Consider the following 19,129-nt stretch of genomic DNA (forward strand, 5'->3'; position numbering starts at 1 on the left):
TGATCACGAATGTTGTGACTCGGACCGAAATTGTACAAAGTATGAAATCGTACAAAATCAAAAGATGATTCTCCTACCCTTTTGTCATTCCCGAGATAAAATGTACTTTTGAATAAGATAGAAAAATACTTAAAACATGCTAAAGATAAATTTCATAACGACTTCGATTTGAGTGTTTCTAATAATACAGTTTATATGTCGGGAAAAGGGAGGAAAGATCGAGATTTTGTGTCTACTCTGGCGTCTGTAATGAATCTCCTATCAATTTTTCGACAAGTTTAACCGTTCGACGGAAAAGCTATAATAATATTTTACTGAAACGATAAAATTCAAGAGACGATTTTGGAAATTTTCCATATATTTTTAAAGAGATTATTCGCTTTTGTTCAAATCGTTGCTTTACACGCGTGAAAAAGAAAATAAATTCGTCAATCATTGACGTTAAACTTTCCTAATTTAAGATTTCATGAAAAATGGCTTTTAAAGATGTAAGTAAATGAAGAAATTATTGGTAAACCGGTTGATTTTATTAATAGAATGATTCGAGATTCTTTCTTATGACGAATGAGCTGCCTTTTTGCGCGTATATCTTTTTGTTTTTTTAATCAGGATCTATATCATTTTGCTTTTTTTTTTAGACCGGTGACTTGCTTGCGAGTCTCTTGTTGCTGTTAAAGGGGAGAGAACTGTTTGAGAAGAACTCTGGGAACAACATTAACAATTGGTTTCCTAGATTGCTTGGTATATGTGTATGCGTGGATATCAAATGAATGTGTGTGTGTCTACATATGTAAATAATTATTGCACAGAATGACACGTTCTAAGAACGTTCTACAGATAAAAGTAGTATATAAAAGAGAAAAGATAATTATATATGTATGTATGTCTCATATATATATGTATATATATGGGACAAATTGAGTTTGAGAGATTTTACTGAATCGACGTACGAGAGAAAATAAAGATGATTTAATTACAATGATGGGCTCCTGATTTTATTTTAGATTAACATTATCTATATATATGTTATTTTTTTATCTTCGGTTTACTTATTCAGCTGTTAAAACAAGATGACTCAGATTTTTAACTCGTACATAAACATTGATAATAATTTTCTCTATATGTCAGATAAATAAAACTCATCACAAACACATTTTTAATGCTAAATGAATAAAAGTATCAATATGTAGATCTTGTTTCTATTTTATCCTGTATGTGACTTATGTAATATTTTTTTATTTCGCTTTTAGTTAGTTAAAAAATAAAATTATTACACCGAAGATTTTATTTTGAATTAATAATAATAATTTAAAAAATCAACTGAGCAATTTTGTGCTAAGAAAGATTCTGAAAAAGGGAGAAATTTATATTATAAATTAATTTAAAAAAAATGTTTTCTATTGAAGGATCATAATGTCAGCTTCTTGAATGAAAGCTCCGGTTTTACGTATGTGTTTATTAAAGCTTCCGCAAATACAATTTATTAATCATCGTTTGCACAACCTTACATTTCCCCTCAGGGTGGGCGAGTGATAAAGGATAAATTGCATCTTTTCGTGCCGAAAGTCCGACAAGAGATGCCGCTTGTTCTCTTTTTTTTTAAATTTCACAACCTTTTCGCGTGTTCCCTTGTAATAATAAGGGAGCACATACTGTTCTTACATGATTGCACACCGTTGTTATTTTCTGACTCTCCGCGCGAAATTACAATGCCGGCATTGGAAGATTATCGCTCTCTCTCTGCCATCGACGACGCGATGTGTAATATAATTATATATAAAATAGAATATTTTCGGAAATAACGCGCGCATTCACAGATCTGTACAACCGAAAAATTATACATACATTCACCGCGTCTCGTATTTATATACTCGTTATTTTATATATATATATATATATATATATATATATATATATATATATACGCTCCTAAGTAAATTTATACATACATATACTGTATCAATTCTGTGTATTTAATACGTTTACACCACGCGGATGAGTATTTAGGACAGCGCGACTGATCGTGCGTATGAATAATATGTGAATTATTATAGATTCTGAATAGATCCGACCACGTGCGGATATAATAACGAATCAACTTTAATCCTTCAATAATCTTCATAATAAGCAGGTCTTTAGAATGTACATAGATTTGCGAAGAAAAATCCTTCGAGTTTATATATATAGATCTCTTGCAGAAACTTTGAATCTTGACGTTTACTTTAAAGACAAAATTTTATGGCTATCTAAAATCGAAGGATTAATTTCGAATTCTTGGAAGATCGTTGAAATTCCAAGCGATCTTATTCAACAGAAACGTTCGTTGTATCTTTAAAGTTTGATAATGGATATTTGGCTTCTTGATATATCTAATCTATGTTTTCTTAGATTCTTGTTTTACAGCATCACAAGATTCTTAGTTCCTACAGAGATCCTACATTTCATTAAATTTTTGCTATATTCTGTGGATTCTTGAACTTATAAATCTATGTAGAAAAAGTAGAGAGAAAGAGAGAGAGAGTGAGAAAGAGAAATCGCAATAGACAGGTAATAGCTGCATCGATAGAGATACTGCAAAACAACAAAAAATCGATTTGCATTGCGCGCAATGACGAGACTAACGTGATGACAAGAAAAGACTCTGAGATTCACAACAAACTGGTCGCGTCGTATCGTCGATGTGTTCGTTTAATTAATAATCAATCATCGAATATTGTTTTCTCTGGTCGAGAGAAGCACTCGTGCGTTCTTCCGGCCAATCGATGGCATACCAATGAGTATAATTAGTATATCTAAGGTCTTGTGCTTATATGCACACTTTGTTTACAAGAGAAACATATGCGCAGAGATCTTAGATTTCCACCTCCTTGTCACACACAAAAAATACCGTTACGTTATTCTAATCCAGAACAAAGCACAAGAGAATGAGATAACGAAGAGATGGTTCATTGTTTTTTATGAAGTCAAAAATCCCTCAAGCATAGACGTTTCTTATACGTCTTATAATATTGTGTGTGTGTGTGTGTGTTATCGAGTTTCTTTCAAATCATGAGTAGATTTTCGATTCCGTAAATTTTTGACATTACTTCTCAATATTTTACGTATCATCTATCTATTTTTTAGCCACACACAGATATTCTTTACATTCAGAATTTTACACATACATTTAAATTTATAGAAATCAAATTTTATTTATGTCAATTTTTGAATCTTTATTAGAAAAAATTGTTTGATTTATAGAAATTTATATTCTCATACGACTGTCTTGAACTTCATATAAAACAATATGGTCCCTTCCTTACCCCATTTACAGGCTCTTACTGATTACTAAGCACGTCAATGTCAATATCGTTACAACACTCACATTATCTATACATTTTGATTAATATTATAATCGTCATCTCTAATCAAAAACAGCCTATCGAGAGTACACAAGTGTCTTTTTCGGTTAGAAAAGTTTGCGACATGCGTCTGCAACTCTTCCTTTATGAATACATACAGTTCTTTCCCGAAGAACATTTTCAACCTGATCTACTTCTCCCTAACTCTTATTTACTTCTCCTCTCCCCCTTCCCCTTACTTAATATGATAAATTAATATATTAGGACGTTTTCACATTCATTCAGTTTTGGCATAGGAACCTTGTTAACGTACGCATCGTCGTCGAGCTCCGTCTCCTTAACAACAATTCTAATACTGTTCGTTCAGTTGATACAGACACGTGATCGATTTCATCACCTTGCGGGAATAGTTGCCACGAATGTTCCATGACGCGAGACCATGCCTCGTAAAATGTTTCTACAAAAATGTATATAAAGTTCGAATTAATACCTAATTACAGATTATTGTATATACAAATGTGTATACAGTCTCGTCATGGAATGGTATACGACAATATATTATATTTAGATTAAATAATCTAACGATTTCGCTTCTTTACCTCTTACAACTATGTGTTACGCAATAATAGAGTTAAAAAAAAAAATAATAATAAAAAAAAATTTCATTTACAAATCTACAATACGATCGGTGTATCGATGCATGCATATATGAATCCTTAGATTCCGAGAATTTGTAAATTCTTTTTCGGATCGATAGATGCGCTCGTATCTCAATCTGTAAGATGTTGATTTCCACGAATCCTTTATGTATTTAAACATCTTTGATTCTACCTACGATTTCGAGAATCTTTGTTTTCGAAAGTTTTCGGATTCGTGAATACAATACTAATCATGTAATATAAAATTCGGCGGAATATTAAAATTAATTATAATTATTTTACATGCCCCTGTAATTCGATTAGTTTCTATATTACATATTTATTGTGCGGGAAAAACTTCTGTAAAGCTCCGATATTTGGCTGTGCCTGTTGCCAATTAATAATACACGTGTGCGATGAGATCAATAAGAGAGAACAGTTTCCAAACAGAGGCGATATAAAATTTTAACGGTAATCGAAGATATAGCGAAATACGCATTTTGTTAGATTTTACATTATAATCCGATTACGTCACACTTCATCTGTTATCTTTAGTGTGTTAAGACTGCGTTTAAAAAGAAGAAATTCATCCATTAAATCTGATGGTTGTTATATATAATTTCCCAGGATCATTAATTGAACCCGGGGCTTTACTATAACTATTCTTAATTCATGATATATTGCACTCACACATCGGAGACTCTCATCAACGATGTTCCGGAAGAGTTGAACGACGAAAAGGTCGGATGTGGCCGTGGTGTGGAACCCGAAAATTGTCGAGATCGAGATTCCACTGTAACGCGAACTCAGTTCGTCGCGTGGCTATTTCTACGCCTTAGGAACACTCGGCTATTGACAGGGTAGACTCTGGTCAAGAGTATGAGCGAGCTGCCTAGGGCCAATTTGACGGGTGCTTGGCGACCGCCGGGTAACCTGATGAACACTGTGGCGACTGCTGCGACGCTGTCATCGGTGGGCTCGACAGCGACCGGTCTCACGTCACTATGAAAGTTTACATGCTTGCCGCGTCTGCCCTTGCGCTGCGGCGAGTTCGGGCTGCACTCGCCGCCATCCCGGTCGTAGATGATCGTCGCCGAAGCGAACGGCCGCTTCGCCATGTGCAGCATCTCGACGACGTGACGACGTCGGGCGCGACGCACGTCCGCAGCCTGCTTCGTCTTCCACGCGACCACGCATGCCGACAGGAAGAGGAAGAAACAGGAGAAGAAACACGAGAAGAATACGAACAGATCGATGTGCAGCTGGTCCTGCCGAAAGAAGATCATCCCGTAGGCGGCACGACCGTTCAGTTCCGGGTTTGCCGGCTCGATCGCTCGTAGCGCGATGTGAAACTTGGTTTGGCCGAGTTCGTGTTTGTCCTGCGGCAATGTCAGCACCAGTCGATTCGTCAGATTACGTATGACTAAAAACGTGTTTCGCCTTTCGATTGTCAGGAAGGTGGCCAACTTCTCCGCGCAGCGCTCCATCACGACATATTGCGGCCCGGTGTCCCATGTCGGCTCCGTGGTGGTGCCGTTTACCGCGCTAAAACCGTGAGAATGAAACTCGACGATCCGGAACTTGATATTGGACTGTTCGTCCATCCATGTATCGGAATGATCGGGTCGCCACCTGAATCTGCTGTCCAACTCGACCTGCAAATATTATGACAATGTAGCTTTTTAACTTTCTTTGATGGAAAAATGATAGGTAGAAATTGTTAGTGAAAAAAATGAAGAAAAATTGATTTGGCGAAATTGATATTAATTTTCATTAAAAGAATCGAAATAGTTTGTTGCTGAAAAGATTAAAGAAAAGAAAATATCATACATCTTGATATCCAGTCGACGAGTTCAAAGTGACGACGAAGGAGTCGTCTCGAGGACTCAGAAATAAATCCAAGGCACCTTGAGTGACGTCCACCATCACTCTGATATCCACGTTCATAAATCGGGGTTGTACCATGTAGAAGACGGTTTGTCCGGGGTTCAAGGGTTTTGGCTTCATTTTGCACTCGTCTGAAATAAGATAACATTGTACATTAGCTTAATCCTTCACACACTTGTTAAAATAATACAGAATCAAACAGCTGATAATAGAAGAGAAATACGAACCGTAAGGTGCTTCCACGCAAAACAGAATGTTGCAATTTAAGAAAAACAGTTACTTGAAAATGTTGTAGATATTATTTACATATTTTGCAATAAAAAAAATATAAAAATAAAAATATCATGCTGCAGCTGTCAAATTAAAAAAAAATTAAAAAATCGCTCAGCGATTCTTTCTATTTTCTCTTTGATATTTTTATCAATTGTTATTACCTATCAATTTCGAATCGAAGCACATCTTATTATCAACCGTAACGGTCTTGTAACACTGATGACCCATCGTCGGCGTGCCGGCGTAGTTCTCCCTGCATTTGCTGCACTGCACTTTCCAGCACGGGGTGCCACCCGTGTTTGTGCTCTTCATGGGACCGTTGATGCAGGACGGTTCGCTTTCCGTGTTGTTACCGCAGTTGCACTTCTCGCCGGTCACGGGATCGCACGTGAAGCCGTGACCATGACACTCGCACGGTCGGCACACGTCACGTAGATCCTCCGTTCCGCGGAAGTAACCGGTCATGCACTCGCCGCACTTGTCGCCCATAGGTATTGTTGCCGCAGAGGATGCACATGGCCTTGGCCACTGGTCCTTCGACCAGCTCCTGATTCAACTTCTCCAGCGACATCTTGTCCACCAAGTGCGGATCATGTATCATTGACGTGTTGTCGTTGATGCAGAGCCGCGTGTGTCCGTTGCAGTACTCAAGGCAGGGCACGCACTGACCGTTGTCCGCAGGATTGCCCACGTACAGCGGCTTGCACTTCTCGCATTGCGGTCCCTTTGTGTTGTTGTGGCATTTTATACACTCTGTGAGTCTGGCCGGCCCCAAGCAGTCGCTGTGACCGTTGCACTGGCATTGGATAGAACAGTTAGCGCCCACGTAGCCAAAGTCGCAACGACACGAGTCCGGTTCCACGCACGTGCCTCTCACGCAACCCTGCGTGCACATTGGCACGCAGATCTTTTTACCGAATTCGGTGGCCCAAGTGGTCTCCGTCTTGTATCCGTCCCCGCATTTGCACTCGAACCCTTCTTCCAGATCGAAACACTTCTCGCTCTTCGGTGAACAGGTGTGATGTCCGTTTTCGCATTCGTTCTCCGGCGGGCAGCGGACGTAGTGCCACGAAAACTCTGGTATCGTCACGTGATTAGATAACGATAATGACAATGTGACGTTGTTGTCTTGCGATTCCAGAGAATCCATGGGATGTAATGTCGTAGTAGTGATTGGCGCTTCGGTTCCCGGGAAATGTTGATGATAGAGCATCTCGCAGGTACCCCCCGCTGGATGATCAGTGGGCGCTTCGAGCGATCCTTCCGTGCATATTCCTTGACCGGTCACGTCGGCAGAGTCTAGAGAACACCAACCGCAGTGCGAGTGCCTCAGACAGGTGCTGCACTGCTTGAAAACCGAGCACGGTTCTGGACAATGATCCATATCCGCGCTACGCAATACCAAACTGCAAACACCGCCGGCGCAGTACAGCGGTTGATACGACGGTGAAATGCATTCGTTCAATCGCGTGGACCATCTACATTCGCTCCAGCCGCCTTCGGCGCCGGTACCCTTCAAGCAGCTCTTACAGTCTTTGTGCTCGGAGCATCTCCTCTCGCACTGCGTGCTGCTCATCTTGATGCTGGATCGCTCGAAGATATTGTCCTGATACGCAGTTCCAATCGTAGACCGGCTCACCTGTCAACTTTGGACCCAGCTCGGTTTTCAGCACCTGTCTCGTCCACACGCAATCGCCGAGACGGTTGCACTTCTCACAGTCGCTCGCCGGACACTTGCGTTCCTTGCATTGATCTACATTGGTGACCGACAGGATGCACGACAACTTATCCGATCCTTCGTCGCAGTCCCGCTCGAATGGGATGCATCTGGTTGAGACACCGTGCGGACAGTTGGTACACCATTTGCAAACCGGCTTATTTTCCTTGTAGTACGGCCATTCCGCCAGGCATTCCGTGCAAGTCTTGAAGTTCTGACACTTTCTGCTAGCCATCCAGTCCGAATTGCAGAATATTCCGTTCGATCGTTGCGCCTGAGTGACGTTGATGTCGCATTTGTCGTCACGATTGCTCGAAACCTCATTCGAAAAGCAGAATGAGTCATTGACGCCGTCAAACTTGGTGACGGCGCAGAACGAGCAGCCAAAGTATTTTCTGCATGTGATCTTATCTGTCCACAGTTTGCACAGATCCTCCGGTACGTTGATCAACGTCACGTGACTCTTTATACCGCCGTCAAAGCCACCGACGACGTAAATGGCGTTCGACTCCGGATCGGCGTGGGTCATCGCGTGAGCATAGGCCGGTGGTGGCGGACTGCCGATTGTTTCCATGTCTTTCGTTATTAAGCGTATCCACAGATTGCATGAGTACTTGTACGCTATCAGGGAGTCCGAGGTATTGTGAGGATTTTGTCGACCGCCGAATATTACCATATATTCGTCCGTCGTGACAGCAGAATGTAGGAACCTAGCTTGTGGCAAGCTGTTGCCATCGGTGAAATCGTCCTCGAACGGCGGCAATACGGACCACGTCAGTGTTTTGTAATCCAGAGCGTACAACTTGTTCGAGATGAACGTCCTATTTACCGCGTACGTGTAGCCACCAAATATGTAGAAGCTATCCGATTTGCCATGATACACTGTAGAGTGACCGTAAACACCCAGAGGTCCATTTCCGACGGTTTTCACCGTGTTCCAAGTCTCCGTTTCTAGATTAAATTCCCAAACGGTGTCCAGATATCCATACTTAGGACTGAAACCACCCATCAAAATTAAACTCTCAGACTCTCCGTCTCTGCGAAGAGTTAGCGTATGACCGGCTAATGGCAGTGGCTCCTTCTTCGACTCATCCTGCACGATCTGGCTCCATCGCTGATTCTGTATACTAAATTTCCAAAAGTCGCTTAGAGTGTTGTTCGACAATCCCTGCACGTCCTCGTCCTTCATTGATAGACCGCCATATACGTAGATCTGCTGTCTGCTATGTACAATCTCGGCGGCGTGGAAGTAGCGACCCTGTGGCATGGATGCTTCCGAAGTAGACTCAACTGTTACCGGCATCCATGTGTTGTTTTTCGTATCAAATAACCTGATGTCGTTCAAAGGTCCATGGCTAAGTGAATAACCACCAAACATCCATAGACTGCCGCGTCGATCGGCCACCAGACTATGTCCGAAACGGGGCAGCGTTTTCCTCAAATGATCCAGGTGATCAGCCAGATATTCCGAGTTGAATAATTCCGTGAAAATCAACTGATAATCCTTGAGCCGGATAGAGCAGTCGCGACCACCGTAGTCCGAGAAGCAAACGCAACGACCGTATCCTTTGTCGCAGACACCGTGTTTTTCCGAGGCGGTGCAGTTGTTCGGACATATTTCTACGTCGCAATTGATGCCGACATATCCGGATTTGCAGAGGCAGTTTCCGTTTCGGCATTCGCGATTTCCTGGACAGTTGTTGCATGTCATTACCACGTAGCTTGCGTTGAAACCCTCGACTTCGTCTAGTTGTTTGTAGTGTACCGTCAGAAAGCCGGACTTGGCTTCCACCGTTACCGGATAATCGGTGCTCTCCGTGCAATATACGCCCAGTAATTGGCTCTGGTGACCACCAGTGGATGAGACAAATTCTGGTAAACCGTCATATACGTACACACTGTTCTCCTGACAACTCACGTTGATGTCATCGTGAATAGTAAACTGTATCACGCTTTGAATCGCTGGTGCAGTCGCGTCCGACGAAAGATTCGTTTCAGGACTGACGATCCAGAGACACTCCCTTGTCGGCGAGTCGCCCGCGTGGCTTCCCCAGAGCGAGGATTGAGAATGTCGACTGCCCAGACCCTGCTTGCCGTTTCCTTCGCCGCCCAGCATACCCCGCGACATGCAGCCGTAATAGCACATCCCGCCGTCGCGTGGATCACCGTAGTAACCGCGCTTGCAACGCTGGCATTTGTCACCCTCGGTGTTGTCACGACAGAAGCACATCCCGGTTTGTCGGTCGCACACGCCGAGCTCAATATCACCGTGTCCGTTGCAATCACATTCGCGACAACCCAATGGCATTGTCGCGTTTCCATAGCTGCCCGCTTTGCACTCCTCGCAGTAGCGTCCGGTTGTCCAGTCCTGACATTCGTCGCAGATGCCTGGCCCCTAGAGATCCAAAAATTAAAATGTTTACGCATGTCTTTATGTATATACATATGTAGAATCTTTGTGTTTACCTGCACGCATGTGGAATGATTGTAACAGCCACAGTTGGTCCGACAATCCGGTCCGGTCCAGCCAAGGTTGCATTCGCACTTGTAATCCGGTGCTTCGCTACAATATCCGTTGACGCATCTCTCGTAACAGGTCTTGGTACAATTCTCCTTGCCGTCACCGTTGAAGCCACGCTTGCATTGGCAGCTGAAGCTGCCATGAGTATTAGTGCAGAGTGCGTCGGGATGGCAATCGTGAAGGCCGAGATCGCATTCGTCTACGTCTGGGCACTGCGCATACGCCCAGCCGGATTCCTCCGCTCTCAGACTACCATTTCGATCTTCATTGATGACCGCGCTGCAGTTAACGTGAGGCTGATTGAAATCACCCTGCACGCACACGCCAGTAATAGGGTTATCTAGACTGTAGCACCAGCCGCAGCTAAGCGAGTGTAAGCAACTGGAGCAGTTTGAGTGCCGGCTGCAACTCTTGCACTGATCATTGCCTGTCAGCGATGAACTGCGCGATGTAACGCCCATTAGACCTGCCTGATCCATCCATTCCCGGCACAAACCAAACTGATACTCGGACGTGTACACGGAGAAGGAGAAGCATTCGCGCGTGGCCTCGCACCATACACATCTACCGCGCTCGTCCAGACATTGAGTGCAATTGAAGCGTTGCCGGCAGGGAACAGGGCACTGTTCCAGATTTACTACAGCATTTGGCAATCGGCCGATTCGCGCGCACCTCGCCTCTTCCGTCCACCACTCACACAATTTGGTACCCACGCATGATTCGCAGGAGATGTAGTTGGAGCAATTGGCGCACGCCGATGGCGTGATTGTTAAGTAATGCCACTCGCGTATCGGTTCACCTTGCTCGTCCCAATCCACATCCGCCGCGCAGCTCTCCGTCTCGTTAGCCGAGCGCGGTAGACACTGATAAGTTATATCGCACCAACCGCATGAGGAATCTGTCAGACAGTGCAGACAGTTGCCGTATTGATGGCAAGAACCGTTTTGATACGGCTCCAGATACTCGAATGTAAAGACTTTTGCATTTTCTGCCTTCTTATTATGTGTGATTTCCATCTTGCTTGCATAAGCGTAGCTTGCGGTCACCATTCTTTTCGACTCAAAATCTAACAAGTAACGGCCTGATTGCAGATTCATTGGTTGTCCGTCCGGCCACTTTGTCAGTATACAGTGTGAAGTTTCCGCAGTTAAATTGGCGACCAGTTCCTGGATACAAGATTTTTCTTTCAGAAAAGATCTTTATTATAATTTACTAATACAATTATATATATAGATGTCAAAATGATAAGGCTAACTCACCAACTTATCGGGATCGTCGTTTCGCGACATATGAAGCGTTGCGCTGTTATAACTGACGCAAATCTTCAGCTCCTCGTTGTCCCAAGAATTCGGTCTGAGAAAGCCGGTCAGTCTGGCGATCATCTCGCCACCCAGTGCAGATTCTGTTTTCGCACCCTGCATGGACGGTACGTTGAAATCGACCGTGGTCGCGTTTACTATGGCGACTGAGTCAGGTTGACTGAAATTCACCGGCGGCTTGTATTTAAGGAAAGTCAGACCTGGCCTCTTATCCATTTCCCGACACTCCTCAACCTTGGTGATCTCTGTGCCTTTTGGACCCCACCAGCCTGGTATATGTGAGGGTGTGTCGTCTCGCAAGCCACACACTCCATAATTGTCGTCCTTATGATGGCAACGAGCATTCTGGACGCACCACGTGCACGTACCAAGATTAAGCTTGTTCGAGACGGATTTTTTACCGCGAAAGTTTGTGCCCCAGCCGCCACCCGGTTGACCATGTATCAGGCAGGAATGACAGTCGCCCAAAGCCGGACAAACCCCCGGGCAACGCGTCGTCTGCAGATTTGTCGTACAATTACTGCCTATCGTCCGGCCATAACATATCTGCAATATGTTACAAAGAAATTTCATAAATAAAAGTATGAAAAGCGAGAAAATAAAGAATATATTAACACGAAATTGATAAATAGAATACCTCGTCCGCGGAACACCAGCCGCATTCGGGATTTGCCGCGCATTCCATCAAGCTCTTGTGTCTTGAACAAATCTGTTCCGGTTCAATGTAGTCTTCGTCTCCTGGCGCCAACATGGGCGGTAAAGTGTATGCGAGAAGATCGGCGTTTACGTTACCGTGATATCCACCAACAAGTAGCAGGATATTTCCATTACGTACATCCGCTGCGTGTGCAAATACGCCCTGCTGCTTAGGATAACGAGAATCTAAAAAAATGGAAATCATTATATAAACGCACAAACGCATTTAAATCAATATAAACATATAAAATATCAAATAAAGTGTGTTTTACCTTTATCGTTTAAGCCTAGCACATCGTGGCTCACCCAAGCGTGACATCCGAGGTGATAGAGATACATCTGATTGTCATAACAGATCTCCTCTTTGTTATGTCTATGAGAATATCCGCCAAATACCACCAGATAATTTCCTATCAAAATAATACAATAATAATTAGGTATTTAGTACAATGTTCATGATTGGTATATACTCTTAACATTTATTTAAAATCTAAAAGCTATGTCAATCATAAATAGCCATTCACTCAATGAGTAAAATTATAGACATTGTATGTATGTAAACTAAAAAAAAGTACATATCCGTAAATAGAAACCAAAATTTATAGATTATTATATATTAAGTATTTTATATTAAACAAATATAATATGTAAAAACGGAAACACACAAATATCTTACATAATAATGAATGTATAAATTACCAATAATATTACAAGTGTGGAAGGCGCGCTCTCTCGGCACATACGTGTCTCGCAAATGTGCCCTCGGATAATGAATCTCAGACCAGACTTTCCTATCCAGTTGAAAGACGAACATTCGATCCGACAATTTGCTGAAACGAGCAACGCTGGCAACCACGCCGCCGTATACCAGCAAAGAATTGGTAGCACGATGATACACGGTCGAGTGTGCCACCACACGCACGTCAAGTTCCTTACCACCTCGAGGTCGCACCTCCATCCATCTCTCGCTGGTTGCTATAGGATCAGCTGTAATTGCATTGACATTTTTTAAATGTCTTTCCAACTATGTGTTTCTATATCTAAATATTTTTTACAAATTCTTATTCCAGAAATGTTTAACTCCCAATGAAAGTATTATTGTAGAAAACGCTGCCCTTGTGATATAGGTTGAAAAATCTATTTGATTTATCAAGTGATCTGATATTTATCAAGTGTTATTTATAAGTTACATGTACGTACGTGTTAAAATATATATTCTTTGAGTCATTCTTTCGTTTTGATGAACTCACATAAATGTAATTTGATTTTATAAAGCCTGGACGAAAATTCTCCGTCAATAGTGCTGCCTCCAAACAAGTAGATGTAGTCGCCCGCCAGGGTTAAAGTATGTCTCGTTAGTCTGGGCGGGTAGAAGGGAGAGTTTTTAGCACGTAAAGTCCACATACGTTTGTTTACATTGTAATGCCACAGTTCATTTGATACAGAACCATCTTCCTCTGGTACTTTTCCTCCATAGATTACAAAACCATCTAAAAATGTAATGTAAAAATGTAAAAAAATTTATTAACTACCAATATAATATTGACAATTATATAGTCAAATAATTATGTGAAAAGTCAACAATTTTACAATTATAATGTTAAATTATAGTATAACTCAGAGTAATTTTTAAATAAAAATTGTTATTTTATAATAATTGTAAATTTTGTCTATTTGTGATCAAGTATAATAATTCTATTATTTATTGATTGCAAAGTGCAATTTGACAATCAAGGCAATAATAAATGCAGAAATAAATTATTTATTAAAAAAATATTAATTCATTAAAGATAATTAAAAATAAATTTTGATTACGTTAAAAAAATATATAAATTTCTCGCTTTAATGTATGTATGTAGTATGTATGTATAACAATCAGTAAATGCTACATCGACAGACCTTGATATTTACACGCGGCGTGTCCATATCGGGGACCTGGTTTGGGTAAATCGTCAACGGTTGGTTCCGTAACTTCCTCTTTTAATGACTCGCTTGTGGTTACTTTCGGATCTATAAATTCTTGTATGAATATATTATCTTCAGCAGGTCCTGCCACCACTTGCTCCTCCCATTTCACATTGTCGTTTTGTACGTCTACCGCATCATGTTCTCTATATAAATTTTCTAAGTTTCTGCGATATCTTTAATGAAGAAACAAAATTAAATAGTAATTTATAATCCTAATTGTGTACAAATAATTATGATAAATAATTAATAAATATTTTGCAAAGATTCATATAAAAAAACATAAATTTTAAAAATGCTGTTTCTCGAAGATTATTTCGATTATAATCTGTGTGACTAATTAAATATTTAAATTAAAGGAACACAATTTCCAGTTTTTTGTTCGTATACTTATTAACTTACATATTTTTATATCAACAAAAAATATTAAGACAATAAAATTTCTTCGGAATTCGCAAAGATAATTTTGAAAAAATTAGATTAACAAAGATAATCCATCACTTACCTTGATGACAATTGCGAATATCGCGGTCTTATATTTCGCGTATGCTTTTTCCTAGAATTGTCGTTTCTATCGATTCTAATGGTGCTTTTGCTCTTCTCGTTCTCCTTAGGCATGTTTCTGAATTCTCGTGAGCCATGGTGACTGCCGTTAGCGGCCCGATCGAGCAGGCCGAAAGTATTATTATCCTTGATACTATAAAGGACTTGCCAGATTAAAGACGTTGTAGGTAGGCCGTATATTTCTTTGGCGCCGGGATTGCGTAATTCAGTAGCGATCAACATAGGATCCAGATATTCAGCGGATGCAGCACCCTCTGCGAATCGTTTATTTGTAATATAAAATTATCACATAATTACTCTTCTGTTTACACATTCAGTCAGTAACATTAACAATATTATTTAGAGTGTACAAGTTTTATACATTTATATTTTCACACAATATAGAAAATTTACTATAACAAAATAAGTTTTTTTCATATGTATGCATAATTAATTTTTACTTTTAATTTTAATGTTATAATATTTTAAAAATGAGTTTTGCATGAGCATCACAAATATATATTTTGCATTTTTGTAGTTATTTATAAATATACGTATTAGAAAATATAACAAGATAAAATAGGGGGGGAACTGTGTATATAATTAAATAATAAATTATATAAAGAAATAATAAATTAAAATTTTTGATGTAAAGTTTTCATTATTAATTTCCATATTTACCTAATACGTTTCCGTATTTGTCTTCCCATTGACTTGTGCTAAACCTGTACACTTCCAAGTCGCTAAGAATATAATTGAGATCGTAACCACCAAAAACGTAAAGTGAGTCCGTTTCCTGAACGTAGACTGCTGTATGAGCTGCGCGTGGTTTTAGTCCACCTTCCGAATGAGAGAGCCAATGCCATCTGTATAAAATAAGTAGATTATAATAAATTTTTTATTCACATTTACTTCTATTATTCGATATAAATAATACAATTTAAAAAGAAAGTAATATTATACACAACTTTATATTATTGTTATATAACAATAAAAATAAAAACACGAAGCTCATAATTTCGGAAAAACGTACCGATTTCCTTCTGGACGTGTTTTATGCAATGAACAAGATTGTCCAGAGTATCCACTGTTGCATTCGCATCTTTTCAAGCCGCAGCTACCGGTTCCACTGCAATTGTTCGGACAGAGCGCTCGAGAGCAGTCTTTACCTCCCCAATCGTTTTCGCAAAAGCATGTATTGTTGATGCACTTTCCATGATGGGTGCAATTGTTTGGACAATCCGTGACTGAAAACTCTGCGTGAAAACCATCTAAGACGTAGTTTGTATCACTGTATAATAATATTAACATCTGCAAAAAAAGAAAGATATTCCATAATACATCCATTTCACAGTGCTACATATTATAATATATTTCATTGATATAATTTTAATAGTATATTTTATATATTATAATTTAATTATAGAGCATTTTATTATATTTTTATAATTTTTAAAATTGCATAAATTGCAAATTATAATTATTCATTGTAAAAATTTTTATTCTTTATGTTTGCTTCATGTAATGATGTTGATCGATAATGTTGATAATAAGTTGCTATAAAAACTTAAATCTGCATATTATTCACATTGATGTAGCATATATATGTACTTACATAACCGGACGATGATGTCACTTGTTGCGGCTCTGTTTTGCCACTAAAGCTACCCAGAAGTGGGGAACGAAAGGAATCTCCATCGTAAACAAACACATAGTCATAACTGCATTCTGTTCCCATAGTTCGGAAACTCAATGTAATAAATTGGCGACTATGATTAGCTGCAAAAAGATAAGCAAATTATATATGAACTCTTTAAAAAACTCTTTCCTTTCTTATTCATTTTTATCATGAGACATTATTGCGTATGCAATTTTATATTATATGTATATCTGAGATGTATTTTTGATATGCATATGTTTTAGATAAGATGAGAATGTGAAAAATATAGATGTTCAAATGTTTACATTAAGTGACAACATGCACTTTTATTGAGGAAAACAGCTGGATTTAAAATATCTCGTTGTTTATCTGAACAAAATAAACTTTCACTAACTTTATAATAATTACAATTTGTTTTTGAAATTTCAATTTTTCCTTTCTTATTCATACCTTTAATGAGCCACTCGCAGTGAGAATCTTGAGTGTAATTCGAGCCCATAGGCCCATCACTGATAATTCCCCATGAGTCTGTGAAGACTTTTCTTGTCTTATCGCACGGCACTTGCTTTGGAGATGGCTGTGGAGCTAGATTGATGCCCCGCAGCAAACAACTCCATATAAAAACCCATGCTGCGGTGGATATCGCCCACCCCATCACAGCGTATTCACCTCACTGTCGTCGAACTAGTACACAAGTCATCATCCGCACACATCAGATAATTTCTTGAGCAATTACGCAGTATAGTGTATGTGGAAAGAATCATATCTGAAAAAGACATATAAAACGTGTTACTTCATTTGCAAGTGTCATTGAATTTTTACTCATTAAGAGATAAGAAACATCTCACATGTCTAAAAATAAATTTACACAGCTATGTGCTAATATGATTGCATTAACATATAGTGCAATTATTTATAGAATGCTTACATAGTATAATGACAATGTAATATGTGAGATTAGATCTTGAGCATATATAATTTTTCCAATTTTATTTTCAAGATATCTTGACTTTTAAGCCTTGGGAGGTAACATCATAATAGTAATATTAACACATGCAAAGTCTACATGTATGTATCAAAGCATAGTGCAAACTCTACACATCAGAAATAAATATATACAAAGTATCAGCCTTGAGACTTGTAATGTCAATATACTATATCCACATTAATATTACATTGGTAATTCAGTACGTCTCTTTAAAGTAGACTTTGAATTGTTTCCCTTTTGTCAAACTTTGAAATAACATATAGATATCAAATCTTTCTCAGATGTCTATACATTTTTGCAACAATATATACACGCCATGTAATATTTTTCCAGAATTATATCATTAATTAAAACTGATATTTACACTTTGCTCTAAAACTTTTGATTATACAATAATAAAACTATTGTCAATGAAAACACTCGAGGCCGATTAATTTTTCTAAAGAAGTATCGCAATATCGTTAATTATAAAGCATACGATAACAAAAAAAAGCCAATCGCGAACAACGTATATACGTGCAATGTGTTGAAGGACATTCCCGTGAAACGAGCCTGCATCGCGCGAGAACGCAAGACTCTCGGCTCCTGATCAATTTGCAAATAAGCACAAATAAGCAAATGACATACACGAACACTCTCGCAAATCAGCGTACGCGACACACAAATACACATACACACGTGTCCATGAACTCTCCGCACCTATCGCGAGATGACGGCGACGACGTCGACGATGACAAGCATGGCATAACAAAATTCCTCGGAAGGATTCGCGTTCTCTGTTTCCTCGGGATTGCGGCGAAAGTCGAATCCTGGAGACCGGGTCACGCTTTCCCCGGAACGGTGTCGCGGGACATCCTCCTCATCGAGGAACGGTAAGAGCGCAGGATGAAGGGTCGAGAGTAATCAAAACATCGCAGGAGATGAATCTCGCGGGCTTTCCTGGGGAGGTTCGCCTCGACGAGACCGCGTCGACGGTAACCTTAAATTTTTTCGTCACGGTCGCGAAACTCGGCGCGTCGCGTCTGCCACGAAATGTCAAACTGGCGTGATGTAAACGTCACACGCGAGAACTCCAGTCCGCACGGTGCCTCGCCTCGCCTCGTCTCGTCGTTGACACCTCGATCGCCTCGCTTTTTATGATCGCGCTTATTCAGAGTGGGAAGGGGAAAAACCAGTAAGGACGCTGTTTTCGATACTCCGATACCTACTATCGATACTTGCGCCGATTTCGCCGCACCATATCGAAGCTTCCCGCCTGATTTCCACGATAACGATATTTTCGATATTTCGATGACGTCATACTTTTTCAAAAAATACATCCTACAGACGCGCGAAATTTTTATTTCGGTAAGATCTTTTTCGATCTTTCTATTTTAATAATTGTTGACAAAATATAAAAAACGCGCGTTGATACATATTAGAATTTAAATCAGAAAATGTATCGTACATTTTATCATAATTTGCACATCTTATTTTGAGTTTAGATAATAAACAAAAGTATAGCTCTTTCGATTACGTATTTCAACATAAAGATAATTCGTAAAATATTTCGTTTTTATTTTAATATATCTAAAGAAAATA

The 19,129-nt window shown here is 39.8% G+C and overlaps 1 protein-coding gene across 1 annotated transcript; it reads right to left on the reverse strand.

Moving 5' to 3' along the window:
* Positions 1-1,436: 1,436 nt before the first annotated feature.
* Positions 1,437-18,717, reverse strand: Megf8 (multiple EGF like domains 8). The gene is given in 18 exon segments (XM_029322326.2): positions 1,437-5,634; positions 5,810-5,997; positions 6,301-6,628; positions 6,630-7,748; positions 7,750-10,251; positions 10,323-11,543; positions 11,637-12,242; positions 12,334-12,578; positions 12,665-12,802; positions 13,092-13,379; positions 13,643-13,882; positions 14,292-14,533; positions 14,863-15,175; positions 15,582-15,766; positions 15,934-16,211; positions 16,516-16,679; positions 17,011-17,326; positions 18,248-18,717. Coding segments are annotated over 17 exon segments (9,111 nt in total). The 5' UTR covers positions 17,216-17,326; positions 18,248-18,717; the 3' UTR covers positions 1,437-4,785.
* Positions 18,718-19,129: the final 412 nt, after the last annotated feature.

Source organism: Nylanderia fulva, unplaced genomic scaffold (assembly GCF_048542155.1).
Source record: "Nylanderia fulva isolate GAGA-0341 unplaced genomic scaffold, ASM4854215v1 Scaffold18, whole genome shotgun sequence".
In the NCBI taxonomy this organism is placed as follows: Eukaryota; Metazoa; Arthropoda; class Insecta; order Hymenoptera; family Formicidae; genus Nylanderia; species Nylanderia fulva.